This window comes from Vidua chalybeata, chromosome 18 (assembly GCF_026979565.1).
Source record: "Vidua chalybeata isolate OUT-0048 chromosome 18, bVidCha1 merged haplotype, whole genome shotgun sequence".
NCBI classification, from domain to species: Eukaryota; Metazoa; Chordata; class Aves; order Passeriformes; family Viduidae; genus Vidua; species Vidua chalybeata.
In genome coordinates this window covers 1,085,924-1,113,890 of record NC_071547.1, presented here as the reverse complement: position 1 = coordinate 1,113,890, position 27,967 = coordinate 1,085,924, and the positions used below count along the sequence as shown (strand labels likewise).

Here is a 27,967-nt window from a genome sequence, read left to right as displayed (position 1 = left end):
AAGCAGTTGTGGGACAAAGGGGAATTCTGTGACACCATTTGAACCCGCTGTCTGTTTTAACTTCAGCTCCTGCCAGCAGCTGATGGCTCAGCTGTGCTGCCAGCCTGTCAGTATTGTGTCACTTCACTCTGCTCACACATCTACTCTAAACGCTGGCAACGGCAGGCAAACATCTCTGTAAAATACCTGGAGCTGGGCAAGTGCCTGGGCCAGTGTGTTCCTGCTCTGCAAAGGGCACTGGAGCCCAGCCTGGCTCCTCTCAGCTCCCTGCCCACGGCTGCTGCAGCTCTGGGGCTCTGCTGGCACATCGGGGTGGGCGGAGGGAAGTGTTCATGTCAGCTGGAGTGCTTTTCTTTTGTGCTGTCCCTGGGCTCCCAGCCTCCAGCAGAACTGCATGAAAGATGACTCAAAAGATGCTTCTGCCTCCCTCTTGCCCCTGTGCTGCCCCAGAGTGGGTGGGAAGCGTTGCCAAAACTGCTGCAGCCTCACCCGAGCTGAAGGGGAAGGGAACGAGCTCAGCACCCCCTGCCTGTGCAGGGCACAGCCAGGACAGGCAGGGACCATCAGCACCCCTGTCCCCGACTGCTCTGGGTCTGCAGCTGGGCTTTATCTCTACATTTTATTTCACAGGCACGTTTTAAATTGCTACATGTATATGAAAAGCAAACAATAGGCCTCTGTGCCTGCCAGGGACATGAATCATGTCAGGGAAGTGAGAATAATAAAATATTGTTTAATATACTGCAATAGACACAGCAGATGTTTAACTTTCTTTCAATAAAAATGACCCCGTATCATTTTATTAACTTCAGGGATGCATTAGTCCCCTCTCCAGAAGGCAGGAGAAAAATCCAGCTATTGTACCAAAAATTAAAGAGGAAATTGAGGGGGGATGTTATCGTGGCATATTTTCCTACTACATTCTGTAGTTCTGTAGCACAAATGTCACTGGAAGCAGCTCCTGTCGAGTCTTACTCGTATCTGCAAAACCAAACAAGATGAATTTGTACCCCAAATTAGCCATCTTCTCCAAAACCCAGGACCATCAGGCTGCTGGATCCAGGATTTGCTCACCACTGGGAAACCCTGTGAAATCTGCCAGAGCTGCTCTGCTGCTGCCCAGGCTGGCACACCCCACGGGGGCACGGACACGAGTGCAGATTTTGGGGCTGGGGGGAGCAGGTCCCCCAGTGGCAGCCAGCTGCTCTGGAGTGTGGATATTTGCAGGAGCTGAACCTGCTCCTGCATCCACAGGGGCCAAACCTCCTGCTCTGAACTCCATCAGCAAACACGCTCCTGCTTCAGGAAGCTGCGAGCTGAGCTGGGATTATTACTTCTCGAGGCACTCCAAGTGTTTTTTCAGCCTGGGGAGTGTGTTTTGATGTCTGCTGCTTTTACTTCAAAAGGCTATTTGACCATATTCTGCTTTGACATCCTCGTAAAAATATTTGAAGTGCTCCAGCAACATGAGAGTGTTTTGAAAAGCCCACTTTAAATGATCGTAGCGCTTCGTGCTTTTATAAGGACTTGAGTTTGGGCAGTTTTGTATCACACAGAACAATTTCATCTGGTTAAAGCTCATCGATTTGACGAGCTGGAATTTAGAAATGATGAGGATTGTGCACATGTGTAATATAATTTTTGGAATTATGGCACTTCTGACAGCCTGCAATAGCATCGCTGCCAGGCTCTGCCCGGGCTGGGTTTGTGGCTGTGTCTGGTGTCAATCACTGCACAATGAGCAGGACGGGAAAGGAGAAAGGTGTAAAGGTTAAACTAGAGAGATCCAGGTCTGTTGAAACAGGAATTAGGGCATCTCTAGACTTTCAATATGTTTGACAAAGTTCTAAAATGTGCAGTCAATTAACGGGAACCCTCTCCCACGTTTTAATTGTGTCAGCGTCTGCCTGGGACTGGGACTGAGACCCCAGCCCTGAGCATCTCCTGCCCAGAGCCCCTTGCTCCCAGCTGAGCAGAATCCTGCTCCTCACAGAGCTCAGCCTGCAGAGCTGCACTTCAGAGCATCCTGCCTGGCAGTGAAGCCGTTTGTCATTAGGATCAAGTTATTAGTTATGATAAGTTAAACGTGCCACAGGCATTAACCAGTTTCCATGGCGACAGCAGACAGAACAATCCGGGCCTTTGGCTCTCCTGAGAGCACGGCCAAGAGAAAACTGCTCTGAGAAGGGGATGGGATGGGTCAGCCAGGAAATGAAATACCCTGAAGATTCAGAGCTTGAGCACTGGGGGCTGCAGGGGGCTCTGCAGCTCGTGCAGTCCGAGCCCTGCTGCAGCAAGGTCACCAAGAGCAGGTGGCACAGGCTCACAGCCAGGCACGTCCTGGGTGCTCCAGAACTGGGTGCTCCAGAACTGGGTGCTCCAGAACGTGTCCAGCCTGTCCCAGGGCTGTCACTCAGGACAGTCACACGGATCTCAGCTTTCACAAAGTGCTTTACCTCTCTGCACTTCCAGCTCCAAAGCCTGAGCAGCGTTTCCCTTGTTTTCCCCTGTCCCTGGCAGAAGTGATTTATGGGCTCGTGTCACCAGAGCTCAGCACTGGCCGGGCCCTCCTTGCAGGGTGAGGAGAAGCTCTCAGAGGATGCTCTGGGGTGGCTGCTGAGTGTCTGTGCTGGCCCTGGGGGGCTGCAGGCTGGCTCGGTGCTGGGGCACTGCTGGGGACACTGCTGGGGACACAGTGCTGGGGACAGACAGTGCTGGGGACACTGCTGGGACACTGCTGGGACACTGCTGAGACACTGCTGGGGACAGACAGTGCTGGGCCTGGCTGTGGGCCCTCCATCCCCAGCCTGTCCCACAGCTGCAGTCCCAGCTGAGCTGGGCACAGAATTCCCTCCACTGCAGGACACCCCTGAGCGTTCTGTGCGTGTTTGGAACAGAACTCTGCAGGGTGTCCTGATAAAGGAAGCAGGTTCAGTGAAAAATATGTGCAAGGAAGTAGAAAAATAACCACAGAAGGGCATTTTGTGTTCGATGGCTTCTGCCCTTGGGTCTCATCTCCTCTCTCTCCCTGCAGGCACCTCCTTGCCCTGGGCCCAGCAGGCAGCAGCTCTCAGGTGTGCATTGTTCCACCAGCACTGCTGCGTTGCAAATTCCCTGCTTGCTCAGAAATGAATCTGGCCCAAACCACTGCCTGCTCAAATGGAAACTCTTCTCATCTGCTTCCCCAGAAGGCTCTGCTGCAGTGGCACAACTTGCTCTGCATAGAAAAAAAGTCACTGGGATAAGATTTGGTGTTTGAAATTGCTTTTTTGGAAATTAAGAACTCTGTGCAGCTTCCAACAGCAGTTTATTGTTAGGCTGAGCAAGCTTGTCTCATGTCAGCCCTGAGCAACTTCTGTTAACACCCAAAACACACCAAATAAAACCAAATAAAACCAACTCAGAGGTGACTACAGACTTTTGAGGGAAATAGTGATGGATGTCTTAAGTGCTGTAATTGAACTCATGCTGGAGGTTTACATAAGCAGAACAAATGAAAAAAGCTCCCTTTTTTTGAGGAGGGATATTCAGCATAGATACAAAGGGAGGAAAAACCAGGTTTTGCCGTACTCTGGAAATATCCACCATTATATGAGCAATGCACCCACCTTCTAATCTCCAATAAAACACAGGCACCCTCCTCCATCCCTGGTTAGAGCCTGGGGAGGCTGCAATTAGCCTGCAGTGCTAATTCTATAATTTTTCACAAGTCAAAGTACCAAACTTTACTCAGGGACCTCCTCTCATGTGGAACAAGGGCTTTTCTATGTTGTACTTTGAATTTACGGCACCTGGAAAGACAAAGGCTTGAAAGCATCCATTAGGGTAACTCCTGTCAGATCCTTCCATTGCACTGGAACAACCTAAGGAGTGAATGTAAAATCCAAGCTCTGCATCGTCAGGGTATTTCATTAATGAGGAGCCACTCTCAGTTGTGAAGTTAATTGGTTGGTTCTTATTTCTGTGACTGGAGTGGAACCACTGAAAGATGAGATGGGGAGGAAGAATCAGCTGAGCCTTTGAGTCACTACAAGGCCTCTGATGAGAAGTGTCAGATGAACACTCATAAATGGTCACAATTGCACGTGCCTGGGGCTGAGCCAGGCCATCCCAAGTGACAGCTCAGTTCCAGGATGGAGTGCTCGTTCAGCCTCAGCTCAGCAGAAGCACCAGGGTCCTGCAGAGCCACTGAGGGTGACACTGAGGGTGACACTGAGGGTGACACTGAGGGTGTGCTGCTGCCAGGGCACAGATTCTGCCCAAAAAGGCCCAGGCTGAGCCAGCAGCTGATGACTGTCCTTGCCCCTAAACCATCATTTTACTGCTTTGCCTGCACAGCCTCTCACACTGTCAGACACCCGATTTCTTTGGTAACCTGCAGATTGCTCTCCTGTCCTTAAACCCAGCTTTAACTACCCCTTATCAGGTGGGAGATTTATGAATGTTGTTGATAAAACTTAAGAACTTGGGGTGAAAACATTTAATGAAGCTCAGTGATCAGAAAGGGGCACACTCAGTGCTCCCCTGGGAGGTTCTGCCCGTGGTGCCAGTCCTTCAGAGCAAGGAACACTTCAGAGAGCCAAATCTCCAGCAACCTCCCAGAACACCAGTGAGGAGGCACAAGCCAGCTCTCTCCTGGCCTGTGGGAGCCTTGGCAAGCAATGATGCAGGTGTGAAACACCCCAGGTTGGTTCTTTTTTGGGAACAGCAGCCAAAAAAAAGGGAAAAAATATTTGGTCCCTGTTCTGTCTCTTATGCAGCTTCCACTCTGCTAATATTATGCTGTTTTAGTTGGTTATAAATGGGATATTCCAGAAACACAGCATATGGAGCTTCTAAAACAGAGTTAGAAAAGGAAATTAGTTTTTCCTCATAGAGACATTATTTTTCAGTCATTCCAGTTTTAAATCATACTAAGGAATGCAAGAGCTGAAGCATTTTTGCTGATTTATCTGGGCAAGGATAGGACACTGCTGTTGTGTCTGACAGAATTAATGGGGTGCCTGTGGACATTCAGAAATCCAACACCATTCCACTGTGTCTTCAGGAAATAAAGGCTGAAGAACAAAGTAGTTGTAGTAGAATTTTATTCACCTAGAAACAAAGGGTCAAAAGTCACAGCATGGAGGTTCCTTTTATTTTGTAAACTCATTAAAAAGATGTCCATGTACAAAATAAGGACATTTTAAACAACAGAACTGCAGACAAAGGAAACTATAAAAATTCAATACATTAATAAAAAGGTTTTATTTTCTTTCTGCATAATTCCTTGCACCTTCCATAGCAGTCTGCACACACTCTGAAGTACAGTTGTTAGAATCATTAAAATTCAAGAGGCTGAACATAAAGCCATTTGCTCTGCTGGAGGAATGTGTTGCTGAAAGATCCAAACCCTGGAGCACGTTAACTAAAAGTAAGACAAGACTGAAGGACCTGGCTAAAGGCTGCTAAATGGTTACTGTGCATTGATCTGCTCAGAATTCCAGCTTGCTTTGCTTCCTGCAAATATTTGGAATAGTCCTTAGGGGAGTAACAGTGTTAGACTGAACAGGGCCTTGTCCAAAGGTGGGTGTTGTCCTAACACATCTAATGCAGGCTCAAAACCAAAAACATTGCTGCAGTCAAACAGCTTCAATCCCAACAAGTGTTAATTGTGCACCAATCTGCAGCAGCTGTCTGACCAGCTCCTGGGGTTTAGGATTCAGTCCTGGATACTCCTGACTGCAAGTCTGGACTAAAATCCTTGATGCACTGTCAGTAACAGGTCAATTATAAAATTTAAGCTGTGCTAATTTGTAATTCAATTTGCTCCTGTTTCGCACCCCAAAATGACTCCCAGCACTGCTTGAGGCTCCTGTCAAAGGTTTCTGTGCTGTGTCCTCAGGGGAGGCTTGGCCTGCCGAGTGTTTCTGTGGATCCACGTTCAGTTTGGGCCAGAAGAGCCCCTGGGAGTCCCTGCACTCCCCTCGCAGGAGTCCCAGCCTCGGGGGCTCAGTAAACATCTCCCCACGAGCAAAGAGCAGCTGGAATGCCTGCAGCGCATTCCCGTCAAGGCTCGCTGTCCTCTGCCAGGACCTAGTGCAAGAAGCAGCCCCTGCCATAAGGCACTTCCCACTCGCACAGGGCAGGGCTGCAGAGTCCCCGGGCAGGCAGGAGAGCTCCTGGCTGGGCACTGCCCCTTCCCTGGGTGCTGCTGGCACAGGCTGCCCGTGCCAGGGCTCACGGCCTCCCGTTGGCAGCCGCTTCGCTCGCCTTCGACTTGTGGTGCTCGTACTTCACAGAGACTATCAGGAAAAGCAGCAGGGTGGCTCCTTGGATAGCAGCCAGCAGGAAGAAGTAATAGTTCAGTTGGCAGCCATTAATATTACCTAGAAAGAATCGGGGAGGAAGAAAGCATTAACCAAGATGATACAAACAAAAACGTGAATCTGGTCAAGTTTAAGTGGTGAACTTTCCTGCAGAGCCAAACCAAAGCACAGCTCATTTTTAATTACCCACAGCAAAGGCTGGCACTGCTGAGGAAGATGTGCACAGCATAAGGAATGTTTTCTTCTTTTCTCCAATGCCTTAGATCAAATCAACAGAAAATTAAAAAAAAAAACCAAAAAATGAATGCTGTAAAGGAAGTAGTTGGCAACTCCACAGATATAAAAAAAGCTATTACTGCAATTATTTCCCAGCCTTTTTTGGCAACAAAGTTTAGAGTTCATGAAAACATAGGTGACTTCTTTGTGGTTCAGTTTACCTTTGATGCTCCCTCAAAGTTGTCACAAATTACTGCTTTGGACATTGAACAATGTTAAATGAAGAAAGCTCATTGCTAAAACATCATTCCTCTGTTAGGAAGCATGCCCAACTCCTGCTGGATTTCCAAGAACAATATATTGTGGCTCATTTCCAGCACAGCACAGCCAACTGGACCATTACAATTATCAGATGTGTTGCAGAGACTCAAATAGTGACGTGTACATGGACCCTAACCAGCTGTTCCTGCAGCAAGCCTATAAACGTTCAGATTAAATTACTTTAATTACTGAAACTTAAGATTCAATTAAATGAACTTATCATAAAATGCAATAAAATTAAACTGAGCCTTTCCTTGACATTTAAAATACAATATAGATGTGAATCTCCATTTCAAGAGCAGATGTGTTTAAAGAGTAGTAATTATCCTTTATGAGATGGGATATTAAACCCATGAAATCTTAGTTTTGGTGGGAGAAACGAGTCAATTCAATGGCAGCAACCACGCCTGAAGTGCTGGCAGAGAGGGAACTTCCTCAGGAGATTCTGGAGGCAGGCAGTCATCCCCAGTGATGTCATGACTAGGCAGAAATAGAAATTTAGGGCACGTGCTTACAGCCATTATACAGCACCTCACAAAGAGGCCCCCAGTCATTCCCTGATCGACTCCTTGCAATTCCTACCCTGGAAAGGCCAGGTGAAGTTCAGAAGCAGCCCTGGCAACTTTCAGTGATGCTGCCCCGCTGGAAGTGGAGTCACAAAGTTCCTCAGGGTTACAGCAGGGCTGCTGTGGATGCTGCAGCTGCAATCCCCCCAGGCACAGCTGCCAGGTGTGTCCCTGCTGGGGAAAGGCACCAACACCTGGTGCTGACGGTGCCCACGGCCGCTGAGCTGAGCAGCCTCTTCACAGAGATGGCCAATGGCTCCTGAAAGGCAGCCCCTTCCAGTGCTGGCCACCTCTGGGTGCATTTAGCACAGCCAAATATTTCCCAGGGAGAAGATCTGGCAGTGTCTTCTCAGCAGCTGCTTCAGAGAACAAGGGCAAGGGGCTGAAGAAGCACCGTCATTATTTGTGTGGAATTCTCATTCCCTGCTGAGCTCTTGTCAGCTGAATGACCTCTGTATTGCAGAAAAGGTTCCTTTTCCAGTTTTGGAATTGACTGGAGAAAAGAAGTCTCGATGGAATGAAATATTCCTTTGGGGAGGACACTTCCATAAGGTTCAGGCTGCTTTTTGTTTTCCTCTGCAGTTTTTAAAGAACAACTTATAAGCCACAGATGCCAACTTGTGGCACATGGAGGAATCAGACACCACTGCTTTTTGGTAGATGCAAATCCAGCTGAAATGCAAATTCTCTTGGACCAAACTGAAAGTTTAGGCTGCAATTTTTAAGCCATGTACACACAGCAGGCCTAGCAGACGTTTTAAGAACTGTTCATACTCCTCCTGGTTGAACTAATTAGCCCACTGAGGATGGGAGGGTTTTCTGAAATTCCCAAGGTGCCACCTACTGGTGCCAGTAATTATTTTTAACCTCCACTGGCAACTCAAAGCAGGTGATTTGTTGAACTTTAGGAGTATAAATAGCTAGCAGACACAAGTGCAGAATTAACTCATGGTAATTTCAATGAAGTCACTTGAAATGAGGAAGCTGAATAATCACTTGCAGAGAAATGGGTACATTTTACGTCCCATAACCACAGAAAGCAATTTCAGTACTTTATATCAAATATATTCTTCTGCTGCATGTAATTTAAATATTTTTTACTGAAATGAAAATATTTGTAATTTCTAGAGATGAAATGCAGCAACAGCTGAGCAAGTAACTGAAGCTCTACAGAGGTGTTCCTCATGCTTTCATGAGGGCAGTGAATTATTTTGCACAGTCACATTATTTCATACTTAGATGCAAAATGAAACTATAACAAAGCAGTAGACAAATTATTATTTTGAAAATAGTAACTGTGTTAAAACTCAACAGTCCTTGATGCTTAACTGAAACTTCTACTTTCCAGAGCATGAGCACACTGAAAAACACACTTACCAAAATCTGTGTGATTACTCATCCAGCCAATTTCTTTAATAGACACCAGTGCCAGCAATCCAGAGCCAACAAACGAGCCAATCCCCGAAAAGAAAAAGAACAGCCCCATAATTGCACTCTGCATGGACTTGGGAGCAGCTGAATATGCAAATTCTAGACCTGTAATACAAGATGAAAAAATGCTATTAGAATATGTAAGAAATAACAGCAGATTGATCTAGAAGTGTTCTAGAAGCCACAGGTGTGCAGTGAATCCCGAGCAGTTCCAGGTCCTTTTAATTGTTTTATGAATCCTCTTAAAGGTCATCAATGTATCAACCCAATGTTGAGACACAGACTTTGATCTTATTTATATTCCATGTGTAAAATCAAGAAATCTTCTGAACCAACATATTCATTTTTCTGTCTAAAATTATCCTCAAAGAAATGCATTAAACTAGCTCAAACCTGGCAATTCCCCATTTCCCATCTCCTGTTCCCTGGCTGCTGGGCAGTACATGCAGGGCAAGGAAAAAAGTCACTCTTGCATTAGCCATGAACATTTATTTCTCACAGCTTCAGTGTCTGTCTCTGAATGTGCAGACAGAGAAATTAACTGGAACTGGAACGGCAGTAATTAATTTAATTTACTTTTGATCTAGAATTCTCGGAGTTCTTTTTAAGATTTCTAGATATAGGGCTCGAATTTTCAGCTGTCTTTACTCAAATTTCAACCAATAAACCCAAGAAAAACGTTACCAGTGACCATCCATTTGCAAATCTGTGCTACTGAATTTGTGTACCGAGAGCACACACTGGGTTAGGCTCTGCCACACAAAGATTAATGCCCATGATTAACTCTCCTTTTTAGAATAATACTCCTGTCAAAAATCAAATGGGATTATTCACAAGAGACAATCAAATACATTCCTTGCAGAGCTTTTTCTGACAGGTGAAATGCTTGTTTCAAAACAGTCTGCTCATACTGGGAATTAATGCTACCTCATCTAACATTTTTCTTTGCAAGGAGAGCATTACAGACCTGAAATTGCATAACTCTTATGTCTGGCATAATAAAGGCATGCTTTATTTACTGCACCACTGCTGTCTGACTACTCCAGGCAGGCTTTAATAGAAATCCAGTGGCATTTCTTGTCAAGAAAAGGGTGAACACTTGAAGGTGGACAGGCCAGCCTGGCTGCTGCGAGGGAGGAGCTTTGGTTTTGGGAAGAAGCAGAGCTGGGTGCCCTCAGTGCTCCAACAGCAGCCTCCTGGCACCTGAGCCATGGCTGTGGCCACCACCCTGCTGCTCCTTCCCTCTGCAAACGGGCCAGAGCGGGCTGGGATGGGATAATGGGATGGGATAATGGGATGGGATAATGGGATGGGATAATGGGATGGGAAAATGGGATGGGCTGGGATGATGGGATGGGATAATGGGATGGGCTGGGCTGGGCTGGGATGGGATAGGATGGGATGGGATAATGGGATGGGAGGCCAGCAGGAACTGAAACTCAGCTGTGGGGCTTCCCTAAACTCAAACCACAGCCAGAGAACGGGACAGGCACAGACACAGACACAGCTGCCAACGGGCAGGGCAGGGGGCAGGATGGTGTTTGTTTCCAGAATTAACAGTGCCTTTGTTTCCTAGGCTCTGCCACAACAGAACAATTCTGATTTTCCGAGGAGTATTTACCTGCCCAACTGCACTTTAAGAAAAAACAAGCAGACTACTCTGAGCAGACAGCAGCTTGTTTGTGACTTCTGGTTAAGTTCTCAGAGCTGCCACAGGTCTCCTGAGCCTCAGCCACACCTTGGTCACCAGGCTTTGAATGTTTTGTACAAGTCAAGCTCAGGTGTAGCACGCGAAAGGATCTGGACTGTTTCTTTTCTTGTTCATTTTACAGATACACTGATCTGACTGTTCCAGCTGGAAAAAGACCTTAAGACTCAGAACAAAAAGCAAAATGAGTGTAACCCTGCACTTTTTGCAACAAAATAAGGTGCATTTCTAAATTTGAATGACTTTTGCAGCAACACTAATATTTAATCTGGCATAAAGAATACAAAATCTTTTCTTTGCCTTCAGAGCTCCTTTGGCTGCTGGCAGCCATTGATAATGATTTCATGCTCCTGCAAACAAGCACTTCTGAAATTAAAGCCCCTCGCTGGTGTTGTCATGTGAGATTACAATTCCCAGTTAGACAAGGGTGCTTTAGGAGGATTGACAGAATAATACAAAAGATTAACGCAATGTGTGTCATCTTTTTAAAGGTACCTCAAGTGTAACTAATGTGGCTTAATAAGAATATGCTTACTTTTACAGTAAACAGAAAAACAGAGGTATGTTTCAGCTCTTGGGCTATTTAGTCCCTTTTTGCTCACATCAAACATTTCCACAGCACTATGGTTTTGTAACCAGTAACACTTTGCTTATTTTAAGCCTGAATTTCATAGCACAGTAGATGCCTTTATCAAGTTTAATATTGAAATGGTAAAGTAAACTCAGAGTCTTGAGAGGCCTTCTTAATAATATTATGTTCAGATAATAATCAGAAGGCTGGAAAGAGCCTTTGTAAAAAAAAATCCAATGAAAGTGCACTACACAGAGCAATTAAGCTCTGCATAGAATTTCTGGTACATTTTTTTTCAAACACTGACCAAGAGTTTTTGAAGTCATAATGCTGTTGGTACAGACCCAGCAGTGCAGAACAGCAGAATATTCACATAAGAAGGAGCAGAATATTCACATAAGAATTGTGCAAGCCTTAAAGACTTCTCACAAAGAACTCCACTAAAGTCCTCTCAGCTTGGAGTTCAGCAAACAGAAAGTGCTTCAAGACCTTTCCACAGCCTGCAGACAGGTTTGCTATTTTTTTTTCCTTGCAAACACCTATAAGCTATTAATAGTACCTGATAGAGAAACAAGATTGTGTAAGAGGGAAGAAATTGGTTTAATTTTCCATGAACACTTGTGTTTCTGATAAGTCATCTGTTTTTCTGAGTTAGGATTTAAGTGGCACTGTCACTGAACTGACTACAAGTAATTCATTTTATTCTTTGGATAAAATGTTAAATACAGCCTTAGTTTTAGTAACTAACTAAATCAGGCAAGATTTTATCTTCAGATTTTTGTGCTAGCACTGGTGACAGGCACCATACACACATAATGAAATGGACAGCAAATGAGTAGACAGGAAAGAACAACAAACCCCACTGTTATTCTCCTTGCCAAGCAATGCAAGCACCTTATTTTATTTCCTAACAAGTGTGATGACAGCAGCACACGAGTAACCAGAAACCTGCTGGAGCAGAAGTTCTCTGTTCCACTAAGAGGGGAACAAATGGGCCATGTGACAGCTGGGGCCAGGGCCAGCAAGATCTCCCAGAAGCAGAGATCTCCCTTCAGCCCGCTGTGATTGCTCAGGAATGGAAGTGACCTCCCCCAGGGGAAGTGAAACAGGAGCTGTGCCACGAGCAACCCAAGGAGGAGAGCTGTGGGTATGGCCACTTTGAGTGGGTGAGCCTCAGGGTTCAGCATGTGCAAACAGAATTTCAGCACTCTAACAGTGACTGTAGTCAAGCAGAAATGCAGTGAGTTGTAAAGGGAGTTTTCCACGAGGCACAGGAGGAGTTTTGATGGATTGCAGCAGGGAGCTCCACAATCCTACTGAAGCAGTGCCAAAGAGGCAGCTGGACACCCAGAGGTGTTTCTGGTGTGTTTGAGGTGTTTCTGGTGTCTCAGAGGTGTTCAGCTGGACACCCAGAGGTGTTTCTGGTGTGTTTGAGGTGTTTCTGGTGTCTCAGAGGTGTTCAGCTGGACACCCAGAGGTGTTTCTGGTGTCTCAGAGGTGTTTCTGGTGTCTCAGAGATGTTCAGCTGGACACCCAGAGGTGTTTCTGGTGTCTCAGAGATGTTCAGCTGGACACCCAGAGGTGTTCAGCTGGACACCCAGAGGTGTTTCTGGTGTCTCAGAGGTGTTTCTGGTGTGTTTGAGGTGTTTCTGGTGTCTCAGAGGTGTTTCTGGTGTCTCAGAGATGTTCAGCTGGACACCCAGAGGTGTTTCTGGTGTCTCAGAGGTGTTTCTGGTGTCTCAGAGATGTTCAGCTGGACACCCAGAGGTGTTCAGCTGGACACCCAGAGGTGTTTCTGGTGTCTCAGAGGTGTTTCTGGTGTCTCAGAGATGTTCAGCTGGACACCCAGAGGTGTTTCTGGTGTGTTTGAGGTGTTTCTGGTGTCTCAGAGGTGTTCAGCTGGACACCCAGAGGTGTTTCTGGTGTCTCAGAGGTGTTTCTGGTGTCTCAGAGATGTTCAGCTGGACACCCAGAGGTGTTTCTGGTGTCTCAGAGATGTTCAGCTGGACACCCAGAGGTGTTCAGCTGGACACCCAGAGGTGTTTCTGGTGTCTCAGAGGTGTTTCTGGTGTGTTTGAGGTGTTTCTGGTGTCTCAGAGGTGTTTCTGGTGTCTCAGAGATGTTCAGCTGGACACCCAGAGGTGTTTCTGGTGTCTCAGAGGTGTTTCTGGTGTCTCAGAGATGTTCAGCTGGACACCCAGAGGTGTTCAGCTGGACACCCAGAGGTGTTTCTGGTGTCTCAGAGGTGTTTCTGGTGTCTCAGAGGTGTTCAGCTGGACACTCAGAGGTGTTTCTGGTGTGTCTCAGAGGTGTTTCTGGTGTCTCAGAGGTGTTTCTGGTGTGTCTCAGAGGTGTTTCTGGTGTCTCAGAGATGTTCAGCTGGACACTCAGAGGTGTTTCTGGTGTCTCAGAGGTGTTTCTGGTGTCTCAGAGGTGTTTCTGGTGTGTCTCAGAGGTGTTTCTGGTGTCTCAGAGGTGTTCCTGCCACTGTAACCGTGCCCTGCTCAAACACACGTGTGCAGATCTGTGCTGAGAGATTCCCAGGAGCATTTCAGCTGTGCCTCCCCAGGAAAGGCAAGCTGGCACAGCCACAGGCACCACAGAGAACTGCCTGAGCTTTCCTCCTGCTATGAGCCCTGCACACACAGGAAACACACCAAAAATCTGATTTTATACTCCTGTTCACCCTCTCCTCCCCCTTCACTTTCAGCTTAGAAGTCAGTGTGAGCACACAGCTGTCCAGTGCATCACACAGGGCACTGTTAGGGGATTTAAGATCTCTTGCATTTGTTCAAGACACACAAAATGGGGGCAGAGTTTCAGTTTGATTAGAGTCATGGTGAACTACTGGAACAGCTACTGAAAAACTGATCTAGAAATAGAGTAGATAAAATGATATAAAAATAGCTGCTTCATCATTAACATACACAAAAACTTTTCTTATTTCAAAGTAACATGAATTTAAACTGGTAAGTCTTTCTAAATGTCATTTATTTCTTCCCTTTGCCCTCAGAAAGGTCTTTCCATTTACTAATTGACTTTCTAAACTGTGAGCTCAGTTTATAAGACCAAAAAAAAAAAATCACAAAGTAAAAATTGTATTTCCAACACAGAGGAATAGTCAGAGGACACAAAACTGCATTAAAATACAGAAATAAAATTAATTATAATAAATAAATAAATAAATAAATAAAATATTGAAAGAGTAGATTGTTTTCCATTAGGGCTTGCAAATATCCAGCACTAATTAGATGCCACACAAATATTTTAGTTGTCACTCTGCTTGAAATTCAGTTTTGAAAGCATGGTTTTAAATAGCCAGGCTTCAAATGTGTGAGACAATGGTGAGTTCTGCCACTTAAATTGAGCAATGTAGTATGCAAATGTATTGGGGAACATCAGAGCTTACTTGTAATGATTTCAGAAGTATTCATTTTCTAAGATTCCATCCTTTATGACAGATACAAAAGCAGATTTAAGCACACACAGACTCTTACCTGCTATACTTGCAAATATTTCACTGAATCCAATCAGCACATACTGAGGAATCTGCCACCAGATTGGCAAATCTGCAGCATGGTATGTAACATTCCCAATTGTCTGGTTAATTGTTTTAACCTTTACAATTTTCAGTCTGTTGCTTTCCAGAATTCCTGTGTGAAAGGGGAGGGAAAAAAAATTGACCTAAGATGCAAACATTGTTTCTCCATATTAAGAATCAAATTAGGATTCAGCCTTGCATTACAATTAGAAATGATACAATAGGAATATGTATTTATTTCCTGACATAAAGCATTTCAGACTGCTTCTGCTGATGTTATTTCAAGACATACAGTTGTTCTGCCATAGAATTAGTGATTATGTTCTCATTCAGTAGCAATAATTATACAAACACTTAGCCCATTTCTGGATGGATCAGCTCAGAGCTCTCATGGACACTGTGCTGGGGTTTTTTAAAAGACAATCTCATTTTCACAAACTACTACTTTGCACTGTTGAACCATTTCAACTGCCACCGTAGTATTCATAAATTAGAAATCTTTTTGCTTATGGAAATGGCTACAGCAGTCCTGTAGAGCTATGAAAACCCTCTATGAATATGATTATGACATTTATATGACACTTTTCATCCGAAGAGATCCGAGAGCTCATTAGAGCTTGATTTACAAGCAATACATTGCATAGAAAGTACTTCATATGGGATGAAAAAGAGACAGGATAGTGTAAAATATAAGCATTTTTAGCTTGCTCAGCACAACAGTTTAGAGTAGAAAGTGAATATCAAATAATGCTGTAGGGTTTTGTTGAAGTTGCCCAGATTAAAGGATTGGCTCACAGTTACATAAAATACACAGAGTAGCTACCAGTTAATAAAACTCCCTGCTTCACCCAAAAGAGGCCTCTATAAAGGAGCTCTCATCTCTTATCCTTGGAAATAAGGTGAATTTATTCATCACAATTCAGAGGAGCAGGATGAGCCACTGCTTCCTACAGTGTGGTTACACTCCCATCGGTGCTGTCAGCTCGGGGCTCTTTCTGTCCTGACCTCATCCTGGGACACCAAACGTGTCCCCAAAATCCATGTGCAGGCCTTAGATAGGCTGCTTTCGTGGCTATCACAGCACGGACAGGGATTCCATCTGCTTCCCTGCCCTGGAGCCACCCAAAGGGTGCCACGGGCACAGGTCCTGGCTGCTGAGCCCCTCTGAGCCACACTGGCAGCACTGCCACAGAGCCCAGCCCAACCAGCACCTCTGTGCTAAGGGACACTGCCAAATTTCTCACTAACATTGGGTCTGAGGTACTGGTCTGAATTTATTACTTCCTCATGTCAGGCCAGCCACCACATTTTCTCTGTATTCCTCACTTCTTTGTAGGTGACCCATCTTATTTTTATATATCTTTCTTTATGTATCTTTCTCTTCAGCTACCTCAGTGCCCTGTGAACTATGAAGAGCTGCTGTAATTAAAATGAAACTGGACTTCTTCATGTTTTAATTTTAATATAGCTGCCAAACACTTTAGAGTGGAACTTAATTAAAGTGTAAACAAAGCAGTACATTCATCTAAGAGCTCAGACATAATTTCATTTATTTACACTCAACACAGAATTGTTGTGCCTCAAAACATCAAGTGATCTTAATGTGTTTATACTCTTACAAAATAAGCATTGAGCCACCTAGGAGCACAACTACAATATACCAAACTTTGCCATAAATTCATCTTCAAAGTACTTCAGAATCTGGAATCTGTTGATTCTTCCTTTAAGACCTTGATAGACAACTTTCATATTTAATTTTACACTCTTAGGAGTTAAAATAATCTGAACTTCTTGCTATAATGGTTTAAACTCTATAAATGAAGTAGATTTTCCAGTTGAATAACCTTGAACATTGCTGCTCAGAATTCACCACGAGATGCATGAAGCACAGCAGATGCTCATTAAATCTTATCAATTGTATTTTAACAGAGTTTATAAAATATTTTAAATAATCTAACCAATCTAATAGGCAGCTTCAGTAGTGTCCACAACTAATGGCTGTTAGATAAGCAAGTCAAAATGGAACTATGGCACAAACAAATCATTAAGATATTGCCATGACTGCAAATTCTTGACATTTTCATATCTTTAAGATTTTATTCAGGGTCCCTCTCAAAGGCAGCAGTGTATTTTAAGAATGTTAAAATATGGCAGCTATAAATACCACTTAACGAGAAAATAAAAATTGAATCAAACATGTAAACCAACACCTTGCTAGAAATAAACAGTTTCCTAAACCCCAAATTTGTCACAACTGAAGCCCTTAAATTCCTGTTATGATGAAGAGATGTGAAGTTACTCCAGAAGGTTAAACTTTCCAAACAGATTGCAAATAATCACCCAAAGAATTCACCTTTTCAGTTTCTACTGGGGAAGACTTGGGGAGGATCAAACCAACAAAATAATTTATGTTTGTAGGTGAATTGAAAAAAGCATCTGAATCTTGAAGGAATTCTGCTGCATGAACCCATTCCCCAACTCAGCTATCACAGCTTGATGTGCTCTTCCCCACTCTGAATAAAGACAGATATTGCTGGTTTTGAATTCCCTCGTATGTGAGCCCACAGGTTCTATTTAAAGAGCTGACATTTAAGTGTTTTACATCATCCTCTTCTGCAGCAGCAGTGTCCTAAGAAACATGGAATAAGAGAAACACTTCTATTTTAACTTTAAATGACTTTGCTTGGAGAACTTTCCTTGCCCACAAAGTGACCTTGGCCTAATAATTACCTCTCTAATTGAAAGAAATCTTAATAACCATACAAAGTGTCCCTCTCCCTAAAATATGGGGGATCCCAAGTGCTGCAATGAATTTATTTAATGCTATAATGCTTTATCGGGATGTTCATTACACTGATGCTGGTGAGGGCTATAGATTCTGTGAAGCATTGCTCAGAGATGTTCAGTTCCACATCAGCAGCACTTAACAATTTGAAATCATCTCAAAAGCAGCTGATTTATGGGGCCAGCAGAGTTGCCATCTTTTCCCTTTCATGCTACAGCTGAGCTATTTTACACTACACCAATTTCCAAACATTAGGGAACAGGAAGATAGGGGAGAGAAAACCCAAAGTGGGAGGAAACTCTTGTTCAGCCATAACCTAACTTTATTATTTCAGAGCAGAGGAAAGGACTTTGGGTAAAATTTCAGCTTTTTTATACTTACGAGTCAGAATGTGTGAAGAAACATTTTTAAAGGGTATATGCAAAATCTACTTCAGGCAGGAAAAATGGTCCAATTTTATTGCAAGTGTTCAAAACAGTTTAGTAAATTTTTGGATACAATCCCCTTTATTGAGGAAAATGCATCCATGAAGGCACATTCCAACTATCCCACTAAAAAAGATCTGCATAATGCTGAATTAAATATTCACACAGTTCTTTAAAAAATGCTGTTGCTGTGAGCTGAACAATTCACCAAGTCAGGAGATGTCCAAGTCATTTTCTTACCTGCAGCAAAGGCAGAGCACATTACAAAGAACATCCCAACTGCAATCCTCTTCAGCGAGGATGGCAGCAAGCCATTCCTCTTCAAAATGGGGTCCACCAGTTTGTCTTTTACAGGGATTAGGATCAGGATAAGCACTGCATCAAACATGGTCAGCCAGGCTGCTGGAAACTGAAAGGGGACATGACTCCAGTTGGCAATTTCATACTTAGGAGTTAATCTTTACTATTATTTTACAAATAAGGTTTTGATTGAACACCTTGATTCAAAATAAACACCACTGCACTGACAGACATTGTGAAAAGTCAAATAAGAGTGTTTAAAAGCTGAAGAACATATTCAGCTATTCAGGTTTTCATTGAGTCTGGCTGCTCATATGTCTGTAAGCTCAGTTTCTCATCTGACAGAATTGAACTTTTTACCTAATTCAGTCATGGAAAGTATTTAATAGCCAAGCTCTGTATTTCTCCTTTAAGCTTAGAACTATCAGAAATATGCCACAGAACAGCAGAAACAGAGTCTTACTAATGTAAATGCAAAGTTCAATTAAAATCAAGTTACACTTGTCAAATGAATAGAGAGGGTGGTGTAACACATGTAAATCCTGTAAATCCTGTGTTTTACTTCTCTGTACCATTTCTGCAATCACATGATGCCAGCCCTTCTTGAAAAGTATTGATTGAACAGCTTCTTTCAATATGCTGAAGGTAAAGTGATTATTGATTAGGCAGTCTAAGGTAACAAATGTGTCTCAAATTCCAAATGCTAATGTATCACTTAAGGATGGGTATTCATTCCTACTGGGCTTGCAGAAATGCTTCTGTCCTGCTATGGAAACTCAGGGCTTGGAGACTGATCAGCTTTCTTCAAAGGTCAGACTTTGGCCACTGAAGGATAAAGAAACTCTTGATGAAAGCAGTGAGAGTTACCCAAATGCATCCAGAGCAGGTTGGTGTGAACTCCGGACACTTGTTGGTGTGACAAAATCTGGGATGTGCATCGTGCTCCTAAATCCCCAGAGGCTGAGGCCACTGATCCCCAAAGGCACTACCTGAACTTCCTGGAATTTCTGTACAATGCTGACCCAAATTGCATTTCCACTAAAGAAAGGCCCCTTGCACTTGTTTTGCTGTGCTCACCGTATGGATGGAGTTGGTGTCATTGGATATCTCGGGAATTTTCAGATGGAGACTCTGCAATACATATGTTGTCTGCATCTAGCATTAGGAAAGAGGAGTTGAGATTACTTGGACAAGGAGTGCTGAGATTTATAATATTTATAATTTTATAATTTTGTAACAATTAACAAAGATTATACCAGAGCTGAAATGCTAACTCAGCAAACTGAAAACAATTACGGTCAGAACATTACAAGATTTTTAAACCTTGTAGCTATTTTTACTAAAAACACAAATAATCATTTGTGTGTCTTTGAAAATAATTTCTGCATTGTTTCTTTTGCCCAAAATGTATCTGATATCCTCAATCATCTCCATAAGGCAGAACCTGAAAATTAAAATGAGGTCTAGACCACTTAGATCTATATGAAACAGCTGCAAGATGAAACACAGCACAGTATTTAAAATATGTGAATTTGTACAACTGCGAGTCTTAATTACAATTGTAATGATTTTTTTTTCCTCTTATTAGGTCAAAATATTATTTGAGAGCATTCCTTAGTAGTCATTTTTCATCTCTCAGCTTCAAGGTAAGTTTCCTATTTATGAGAGAACACCCCAAAAATGTTAAATTAGAAATTATGTAAAATATAACTGTAACCATTTGGAACTACTCACTTGAAAATACACTGTCCAGTAAGGTATTAAAGCCAGAAAGACAGGGATAATCTTGACAAGAGCTTTTACATCCTCTACCTTATCTTCTCTGAAGGGGCCCCCCCGAGACAGCTTGGCCATCTCGAAGAGGCTTTGCTTGCGAGGCGGGTGCAGCACTCCCTGGCCTTCACTTTGGAAAAGGATTTGAGAAGTTTAGTTAAACACAACTGGCAAGCTTGTCTTCCTTATAAAAAGCTAATGCATTTCCAAAATGAGTAATTCATGTAAGTTACAGCAACGCAGCCAGGCCAGAATGGATCCCCAGCAGGTGGAAACACGAGAGGAAACCTTCTGCTGTGGAGTTTCCTTATTTTCCATCCTCCCCACACAGCCCAGCCCTAAATAACTGGCAGAACTTAGAGCAACCTGCATTTTGAGATATTGCTTGCTAAGTCACTGAACTGTTTGGCAATCTGAACATGAAACCCCACTGCAGAGCAGGCACCTGACATCTCTTAGCACTGATTCAACTCAACCACCAGTATTCCATGGGCAGCTCTTGAGAGTGGAAAAATTTTGGCTCCCCATCAACCTACTTACAGCATTAGATGCAGATGACAGTGCTTTTCAAATCAGAAGGCATCCACAAACACATCTGCCAGAGAAGAAAGTTAACTAATGCTGAGAGCAGCACAGTCAGGTTACGTGACACCCTCAGGAACTCTGAGCTGGCAGCACACAGAGCTCAGCTGACACCATCATCTGGCTGCAGGGAGACCCAGTGATCTCACTGTGCCTCTTCCATCCCTCAGCTCCCAGAAAGCATCTCCAGGACTCCAGTTTTCCAGCTCTCAGAGCAAACCTGCTCCCTCTCCTGCAGGCTCTGCTGGGAGTTCCTACAGCCAGTCTGAGCTAAGGAGTCCCAGTCCCAGGCTGACTCTGAGTGGAGCCACACAGAAGAGCTCATCACAAACCTGTTTGCTGAGTGTTCCCCGTGGGTCTTCTTGGAGCAACAGGAGTATGTGAGAATTTTGAACATGTCTGTGAAGGCACTACCATCAGGAGGTTTGGTGATGAAGAAGCTCTGCCCACATAAGAAGACCATGAAGGAAATCCCGATGCAGACTGTTGGGATGCTGTACCCGATCACAAAGCTCACGTTCTGCTGGATGTATGCAATGCCTCCCAGAGAGAGGATAGCTCCCAAATTAATGCTCCAATAAAACCAATTAAAAAATCTTCTTGTGGCTTCTGGACCCCGGTCTTTGACCTGGAGAAGATTAAAAGCAAGCCCTTCAGTTTCTGAAGGAAATAAGGCTAAACAGAATTAGAATCTTTGAATTAGAATTCAAACAAGTTCAATACACTGAAGAGCTCAGGTTTCATTTAAGAGTCCCACTGAAATGATTTAAGTGTTTTGGGCTTCACATGGTATTTGATGAAATGACACCTCAGTGAGAGCTGCACCATTATGTCAGTAACCTTCTAGAAGCTCAGCACAGGGATAAAAAAGCCACACTACTGAGAGAGACAGCTTGCCCACAGAGGCCATTATTATTTCTACTGCACTGACTCTCACTGGGTCATTTGTCATTTCTCTACAAAAAAAAAGCTCCCTCAGATTAACATCCCATAGTCCACAGGAGTTTAAGTAACTATTTTTTAGTAACAAAAAGTTAAGCTACCTAAAACTTCATGTATTGCCACAACTGCTTCTTCTAACTTTATTTACATAACAGTTCACACTATTCCATTTTCTAAGCCTCAGATGAATACTTGGTACTTAAACGACAAATTTAATTTTTAACACACTCTTAATGCCTCTCATCAGAACACAAAGTGAGCACTTATCCTTCTGACCTTTAAAAAAAATTCATTAAATTTGGGTTGCCTGAGGATCAGAAGGCCCCAGTAAATATTTATCCCTGTAAGTCAGTGCTGTTCATAGTGTTATTTTTTCTGCTTGAAGCTCTCAGTGTCTCTCCAGTGAAAGTAAAGACATCCTGGTTTATAGAACCATCCTGTACAGTTTTCACCATCCCTCTTTATTATTGCCTAGCCTAAGTTACTCCACATTTTGTAATTCAGTCCCAGGAATCCAGCATCACTCGTAAGAGGTGATGTAAGGGAAATGGTGCAAATTAAAATTTGAAATACATTAAAAAGATCAAGTAGTCTGTAGAAGAATCCATAATACTGTATTTGTCAGTGGTTGTTGACTGAAAGGCCATTAACAGTGACTAGCAAGTCAGTGCCATGCACCAGCCTGGCTGAGTCAGTTATTTTTCATTTGCAACTGCAAATTTCCCCTCCTCATTTGCCAGATCTTCAAAAGACCCATATTTAGTTTGCAATATGAAAAGCAAGCTGTGTCTTAAAATGAGATTTTAACACTGTCAGTTCTGATTAACAGCTTCAGGTTTCCCAGTGGTGCACAAGCCCATCTGTACCATTCAGCCAAGCCCCACAAAGGAAATCCTGAGTATCTATTCCTGAGCACAGCTAACAGCATTGCCAGGCACTCGGGTGCATCTGTTAGAATGTCCAATTCAGTCCTGGAGACTAAACCCAAGAAATTCTCCCTCTCCAGCTCCAACTTGGTACTCGGTTCCTAACTTTCATCAACTGCAGCAGTGGATCAATCCAGGAATTCCTTCTAAAGCCCAATGAGCAGCAGGATATTAGCAAATAATTACATGGAACACAGTGCTCCGACTTGTGTAAGTGTTAGCAATCTCTTTGATGAAGTTTCCATTTCTTCATCACAAAGTCTCAGTTCTCTTATTTCTGCAAGGCAGATGACTTCTCATCCTCCCTCTTGCACATGACCTTGCTGACATCTCTACAAAGGAAAGCTGGGAGAAGAAAGCAAACTTTGAAGCAGGTAAGAACAGGGAAGCACACCATGAGGCTTCTGACAAGCATTATCCCAGCCTTCAACCATTAGCTCCTGAGAAACTTCCTGAACCAAGCATGGCTTCTCTGCTTAATCAATGCAGCAGCTCTCCTCTCCATGAGCTTGTGTAACCTGCCTCTGAACCCAGGTCAGCTTTCAGAATCCACAACATCCTGTGGCAAAGAGCTCCACAGGTAATGACACAGCAGGAAGGACTGCCTCCACTGACCTGCTTTGAACCCGCCCCGTCCGAGCCTCACTCCTTCCATTCCTGCTCCAGAAACAGCACAGACAGCCCGCCCAGCTCCATCCATTCCTGCTCCAGGGACAGCCCAGCTCCATCCATTCCTGCTCCAGGAACAGCACAGACAGCCCAGCTCCATCCATTCCTGCTCCAGGGACAGCCCAGCTCCATCCCATTCCTGCTCCAGGAACAGCCCAGCTCCATCCCATTCCTGCTCCAGGGGAGAGCTGAGCTCCATCCCATTCCTGCTCCAGGGACAGCCCAGCTTCATCCATTCCTGCTCCAGGGACAGCCCAGCTTCATCCATTCCTGCTCCAGGGACAGCCCAGCTTCATCCATTCCTGCTCCAGGGACAGCCCAGCTCCATCCATTCCTAGTCCAGGAACAGCATAGATAGCCCAGCTCCATCCATTCCTGCTCCAGGGGAGAGCTGAGCTCCATCCCATTCCTGCTCCAGGGACAGCCCAGCTTCATCCATTCCTGCTCCAGGGGAGAGCTGAGCTCCATCCCATTCCTGCTCCAGGGACAGCCCAGCTCCATCCCCTTCCTGCTCCACTGCTGCCTCTCTCCCCTGACCACTGCTGGCACAAACCACTGTCACATCTTGCTTTTTGTTGCCTTTTCAGGGGTAGGAAATTTAGACTGATTGGTGATTCCTCACCTGGAAACTACTGACCATGTCCATGGCCCTTCCTGGAAACTTCCTTCAGCATCTCCAGTGTCCTTTTTGCAACAGAGTAACCAAAAGGAAGGCAGTGCTCAAAGGACAGACACGCCAGGGACTTACAGTGCAAAGAATCCATTTCCTCCTTCTTTATCAAAGCATATATTTGCACTAAAAATCACATCACAGCCACATCTGAAATGCCACTATGGCATTTAACTGTCAAACATTAATAACTGAATAAAGGTCCCACTGAACTACCTGGTGGGAAATCTTCTCAAAGACAAAGAACTATGAAGATGTCTTGTCAAAACCCCACATGAAAGGAACATGATCATTCAAAAGTTCCTGGCAGTAGCAGTTTTCATTTGTTCCTGCAGTCAACTGACAGTCACAAGTGACAAATGTAACAAACACCCCCAAACTCATGCCAGTCAACTCTGAGAGCAACCCCACAACAGAGCAGGGATGGAACAGAGAACCCTGTCCTCGTCCTTAGCCTACAGAAGAAGGTACAATGACAAGAGCTCTGTGCAGTCAAGTTTACAGAATCCTGACCCTCTAATCCATCACTGCAGACAACCACTTATTCTTTGAGATCATCTGAGAGTTCAGTAGCTGAGCTCCACAGTATTACTCAGCTGCTACATCATTTCAAAGTTTTATACTGAAATTCAGCAAGTCCACATATAAAGTCTGTTCCTCTCCCGTCTATCATTACTGGCCTTGTGAATGCCACAACTTGTTTCAAACTTGTTCTCTGCAGAGCCTTCGAGGTCCACAGGCTCATAAGAAGTTTGACAGCAGAAACAACAAAACAAGTTGCAGCCAGGGACCTTCAAATCTTTATACGTGGCTCCCCATCCTTATCCAGAGGCTGGAAAATCTATGCTCCACAAATAAATAAAAGCTGAACATCACTCTAAAGCCATCTTTACAGCAGCAATTTCCAGTAGCAACTGTAAACCAGGAATTTCAGCAGAGCTAGAAGATCTCTGGCAGTTATGGCCTGATAGATTTATTGGCTGTGAAGGCAGTTCAGAGGGCAGCCACAGCGTGGGTGCAACCTGGCCTCTCTAATCGCTGTAACCCTGCAAGAGATCCAGCTATAATTAGAACGATTATGGCTGACACCAGATTAGGAGTCTGCTGCTACTCTGGCTTCAGTGCTGGAGCTGAACCAGCTTTCACAAGCATGACCAACAGTCCTGTTGTCTCCCAGCTGCAGAAAGTCACACACTGCTCCATGGAACAGGAAGTGACAGCCACCACACTCGCACTTGAAAGGGGAACTGGAAAGTGCCAGGTCATGGGATCACATGATTAGAAACACCATTCCGAGAACCATCCCCTCAGATTTAGAGCAGCACCACGGATCGGGCTGCAGCTCCTAGAAAAACATTGATGAACACAGTTGGGAAAGGCTGGTCTGTCCCAGCTTTGCAGGAACTCTTTTTGCTAAGCTGACTGGTGGAAGTTACTCGATCCTAACTCTACTCTAACAGCACTTCTAAAAGCAGGCACTCAACAGAGAGTTAGAAACCACAGAACTTCAGAGAAAAGTTAAGTATTGCAATTCAGTTTCCGATTTTCCACAAAGTGATCCTGCTAAATAAAGAAACCTCTCATTGTACAAGAGCTCTCCACCCAAATTCTATACACACATTAAAGCTGAAAAATTCACATGGTAATTTTTAAGTGTAATTAACATTCTGAAAGGTGATTGTGCCAACTAAAGTACATAATACACAATTCATTCTTTCCTTTGGGGAAAGAGGACAAATCTTAGCAGCACGCATCCAGCCAAAACACTTCTGCTATGTGCTCTGGCTTCCCAAGAATGTGGCTCTGGGATAGACTTTATTCTCAGATACACAGATAGGCAGATAGAGATACACACAGATATAGATATACAGCTATATAGATATATACTCATCTCCCCAGCAGTTTTCTACATTCCTGTGCAGGGAAAAGGCACCCAAGAGGGCCCCAAACTGCACTCCAAGGTAAGTGGCATGCTGTAATATATTTAACAAGAGATAAGCCAGAAAAAGAGAGAAGGGGAAAAATTCAGACCTCGGCAGAGCTCCACTGATTATTATGGCCCAGAAAGGAGTATTTCTTTTGCTTCACCCTACATAAATCACTGTGAATTATCTGCAAACCCAGCCAAAACCTGCTTTCCTTGAAATCCTAGGGGAGAAGCCTTTACAAAATCCAGCTACAAGAGCTACACTTCCATTGGCAATGGCTCTTCTTTTGCTCTGTTCCTGCCATTATTTATCTCCCATATTTAACTTTCATAAAGCGTTCTGGGGATAAGCAGTCAGTTTTGAAGAACACCTTACAAGATAAAGCCATATTAAAGCTATTTCACTTGATGGGCTCAGGCTGGCTTAAGCAGAGCTAATGCACTGGGGACACACAATCCTGGGCTATAATAATGTTTTACATTTATAGACTGCCTTTCACTGGAATTTAGAATACACGAAGTGCCAAAGAATGACAAATGCAAACTGCACAACAGAGAACAGAGGTATGTCTGGCAGTGATTCTGTGGATTCTCCCTCTTTCAAAGAATTCATGGCATTTCTGATACCTGCTCTAACCAGAACTCAGCCAGCAGACACACATGCCACTGGACTTTTCAGTTCAGTTAGAAAAGCTGCTCAGCAGTACCTGAGCATACTGAAATTCTCCGTTTGTAAAGCAGAAATTACATTTCAACATCCACAGGCAGCACACCGCCTTAGCACAGGAGTGCAAAAAAAGCACAGGTAACAGAGCGTTCCAGTTGCTACTGAGCTGCAAGCTGCCTCTCAAATGCCTCTCAGTTGCTACTGAGCTGCAAGCTGCCTCTCAAATGCTTTCTGTGCAGCCACTGGGTTCTGCAGTGATGACCCAATAGCACTGCGGGGGCCCCGTAAGGTCATTTGACAGGATGTGTCCTTTTGGAGCAGCCCAGGTGATGTTTACCCCGGTCAGAGCAGCTTCCCCCCGTCATGTGATGCAGCACGAGCCCGCACAGAAATGCCACTCAAGGGCAATGCAGTGCACAAACACCTAAAGCACAAAAACTGTTGGGTCTGCAGCCTTCCTTTATCACAGGATGGAAAAGGCCTCTGACACTGCCTTAGGAGGCCCACGTCATCCTTGTCACAGCTAAAATGTGCACCTTGTACTTCATCTGAGGAGCTCTGAGGTCGAATTAACTGGGTACAAACTCACCAGCGAGGACAATTAATGGCCATTAAGTATTCAACCCAAGTCCTCAAGACAGTGATGGCTTAGCCAACTCCCATACCACAGCTAAGGCAGGGAAACCAGGAAAGCAAGGGTCATAAGGGATCTGAGACCCCACAGGCACCAAAACGATGCCCAACAGGGCCCAACTTAACAACCTGCATCGCACAGGGAACAGAGCTGGATGATGCGACTCCCTCCAAGGCTGAGCACCGACAGAGAGGTCAGTCAGTCGGGCACTGCCCACCCACCAAGGCAAGCCCCTCTGCCACCCCGGGGCTCCCCCGAGCGCTGCAGCAGCTGCCACACAATACCCGACCTGGTCTGCCCCGAACGGGGTGATGTTGGCCTTGACCGAGCCGACGCCCAGCCCCACGAGGACCAGTCCCACGAAGGTGGCGGTGGCGCAGTAGCGGGTGGCTCCCACCTGGGAGCAGGGCGCCAGGGTGGCGTTGGCCGCCGGCGAGGAGCAGTTCTCCACGGGGAACAGGGGGACGTCCCCGCAGAGGCCCTGGCGGGTGTGCGGCGCGGCGATGACGGGGAAGGCCAGCATGCCCAGCAGGTACAGCGCCATGCTCAGCAGGATGGTGCCGAACTTGCCCAGCAGGGCGTCAGCCAGCCAGCCGCCGAACGGCGACACCAGGTAGGTGATGCCCATGAAGAGCAGCAGCGCCTGGCTGGCCTGCGCGCCCTCCCAGCCATAGGGCGGCCCGTTGAGGAACAGCACCAGGTTGGAGGTGATGCCGTAGAAGGCCACTCGCTCCAGCAGCTCGGCCAGCAGCACGGCGGCGCAGGCCAGCCGCCGGCCCTGGAAGGCGCTGCTCGCCGCCCGCCCGCGCTCGCCGCTGCTCAGCAAAGGGCTGCGCTCGCTCGGCTCGGCCTCGTCCATGGCCGCGGCCCCGCCGCGCTCCCGGCCCGCCCGGAGGGACCCGCGCCCGCCGCCGGCCCCGCCCCCCGCGCAGCGGCGCGGCGCCATTGGCCGAGGGCGCTGTCACTCCGCCGCCGCCCGGCCCCGCCCCCGGCAGCGGCGCGGCG

General features: G+C 45.1%; 1 protein-coding gene across 1 annotated transcript; it reads right to left on the bottom strand.

Moving 5' to 3' along the window:
• Nucleotides 1-5,070: 5,070 nt before the first annotated feature.
• Nucleotides 5,071-27,833, bottom strand: SLC15A4 (solute carrier family 15 member 4). Its single transcript, XM_053959728.1, has 8 exons — nt 27,252-27,833; nt 20,860-21,155; nt 19,907-20,075; nt 19,250-19,327; nt 18,113-18,281; nt 14,619-14,774; nt 8,789-8,947; nt 5,071-6,368 (listed from the first exon to the last, which is right to left on the bottom strand). The coding sequence occupies exons 1-8, from the start codon at nt 27,819-27,821 to the stop codon at nt 6,220-6,222; spliced, it is 1,746 nt and encodes a 581-aa protein (XP_053815703.1). The 5' UTR covers nt 27,822-27,833; the 3' UTR covers nt 5,071-6,219.
• Between the last annotated feature and the right edge of the window lie 134 nt (nt 27,834-27,967).